Source organism: Nannospalax galili, unplaced genomic scaffold, assembly GCF_000622305.1.
Source record: "Nannospalax galili isolate Female #2095 unplaced genomic scaffold, S.galili_v1.0 scaffold1145, whole genome shotgun sequence".
Classification (NCBI taxonomy): Eukaryota; Metazoa; Chordata; class Mammalia; order Rodentia; family Spalacidae; genus Nannospalax; species Nannospalax galili.
The window spans coordinates 214,644-217,269 of NW_008352265.1; the positions used below are offsets into that span (position 1 = coordinate 214,644).

General features: G+C 49.6%; 1 protein-coding gene across 2 annotated transcripts in view; it reads right to left on the reverse strand.

Annotated features, from left to right (window-relative positions):
• Window positions 1–321: 321 nt before the first annotated feature.
• Window positions 322–2,626, reverse strand: part of Edaradd (EDAR associated death domain) — a 58,242-nt gene continuing 55,937 nt past the window's right edge. For both annotated transcript variants that reach the window (XM_029554077.1, XM_017802210.2), the window contains one exon: window positions 322–2,052. In XM_029554077.1, coding sequence (XP_029409937.1) covers window positions 1,670–2,052 — 383 coding nt within the window. In that variant the 3' untranslated portion in view covers window positions 322–1,669. The remainder of the gene's footprint in view (window positions 2,053–2,626) is intronic.

The following is a 2,626-nucleotide window of genomic DNA, read 5'->3' on the forward strand; positions in this document are numbered from 1 at the left end:
GACTGGGGATGGACTCAGTGGCAGAGCCCTGGCCTAGATGTGCAAGGCCCTCAGTTATTTCTCTAGCACAGAAAAAAGGCATGGGTAACAGAGAGAGAGAGAGAGAGAGAGAGAGAGAGAGAGAGAGAGAGAGAAGTGCACTCATGTTGTGCAATGTCCATGGAAGCCAGAGGAGGACATCAGATTCCCTGGACTGGAGTTACATATAGATGCTAGGATCTGAACCCAGGTCCTCTGCAAGAGCAGCCAGTGCTCTTAACTCCTGAGCCATCTCTCCAGCCCCTCCATCTTCTTTGAGACAGGGTCTCTCACTGAACCCAGAGCTTGCCAATTTGATTAGACTGGCTGGCCAGAGAGCACCTGAATCTGACTTCCAAGTACTGGGATTGTAGGCATGTGTGACCATGCCTGGCTTTTATGTGGGCGCTGGTGATTGAACTAAGATCCTCATGGTTTGACAGCCAGTACTTTACCCAGAGCCATCTCTCCAGCCTCACAAAAGGGTATTGATTTTTTTAGCATGTGTGTGCCTGTGTATACATATGCATGTTTGCATGTGTGTGGTTGCATATGTGTGTGTAGGTGTACGTGTACATGTAGAGTCCCAAAGTTGATGTTGAGGGACTTCCTTGACCACTCTCCACGTTGTTCATCGAGGCAGTCTCTATCCCGACCCCAGCGCTCACCAGTTTGGTTAGTCTAGCTAGCCACTGGCTCTGGGGAACCTGTCTCTGCCCTTTGAGTGCTGGAATTACAGGTTGGACACCATACCCACCCAGCATTCCTTAATGAGGTTCTGGGGGTCCAAACTCCTCATGCTTGCACAACAAGCACTTTCCACTGAGCCAGCTCTCCAGCCCCACAAAGGCACTTTGAGAACTGCCCTTTGCCACTGCCGTGACCATGGTGTGTACTAACCCACTCTGCCCTCCTAGCAACCATCAAATTTGATGTTTCTTTTAAAAATGATACTAAAGCAAATGACAGCATAAATTGACCATAGATTACAAAGGCACTTGGATAAAAAACGTGGCATTTGTTTTCGGGCCACACACAGCATCCCACAAATCTAAGCACTTTATAAAGCAACAGTGGACAGACCAGGGTGACTCCTCTACGCCAGCTTCCTCAAAGCCAGGAATGTGCTGGTCTTGAAGGGTCCTGCACGGGATGATGTAGACATGACCAGAGTCATCCACAGTCTGGATCCCACTGCAGTCTTCAGCAGTACTTAAGGAGAGGGTCGCTTTATTTCCAGCCTGGCATGATTCTATTCCAACTATAGGCTTCATGCCAGGTGTGGTGGCGCATGCCTTTAGTCCCAGCACTCGGGAGGCAGAGGCAGGCAGATCTCTGTGAGATCAAGGCTGGCCTGGTCTACATAGCGAGTTCCAGGCTAGCAGGGGCCATGAAGAGACAAAACAAAATGAAACAAAAACCCAACCTTAGGCTTCAGCCCCTGCGTAAGTCTATAAAATACTTTCCAAATTCCAGGTTCAAATATTAAATTAAATGTGCAAAAGGAAACAAATACCTTCCACCAAAACAGAATCCATCCGTCCATAAGCCACTGGCTTCAGGACAATCACTGCCCATCCCATGTCCTCATTTGAAAATCGTAAGGGCAGTTGCATACTCTGCCCATGCTGGTCAGTGCCAGAATGGGGCTCTAGAAATGCATGGAGCGGTCTGAGTGCCCCCGCCGGGGCCATTCCTCATCCACCCACCTGCGCAGCACCTTTTCCACATCGGCCCTATGGTAGAGCCTGCAGAGCTCCATCAGCTGGCCCACAGTCCTCTGGCTGTTGCGAAATAAGAACTCCAGAGTGGGGCTCTGTGGCCTCTGCTCCAGGAAGCACAGTTCGTCATAGGGCATGCCCCATTTGCTGGCAAAATTCCTCCAGTTCTTCACGGTAGGGTGACAGGGATCCAGCTTTATCCTGATCACATCTAGTAAATCCTGATCGTTGAGCAAGTCACTGATGGTGGGGGCCCGGAGTAAGCAGGAAGAGCAAGTGCAGCCTACCTTACAGGGCTGGTCTCGGCTGACTCCTGCGGGATGGGAGGACAGACAGGCCTGGGTCAGGCAGGGCTCTGGCATGTGCATTTCTCCACCCTTTGTTTTCCTGATGAACTGTCAACACCTAAGTGTCACATGACCTTCCTTGGAACGGTCCAGAACAGTCATTTCCCATTCCTCACACAGTATTTTGTGTGTGTGCATGTGTGTATGCACATGTGTGTGGAGGCCAGAGAACCACCTCAGGTGCCATTCCCTCAGACATCATCTACCTTTTGTCCTTTTTTGAGGCAGGGTTTCTTCTTGGCCTGAACCTCATTGATTAGGCTGTGCTGTTTGGCCAGTGAGACCAGGGATCCACCTGTCTCCAACCACCCTTCACCCCCAGCACTGGAATTACAGACATGTGCCCCTACATCTGTTTTTTTTTTAACTATTTAAAATATTTTATTATTTTTATTTATGTGTATGCATATATTGCCTGCATGTAGGTAAGTGTATATGTGTTGTGCAATGCCCACAGAGGACAGAAGCTGTTGGATCCCCTGGAACTGGAGTTATGGACAGTTGTTAGCTGCCATGTGGGTGCTGGGATTCGAACCTGGG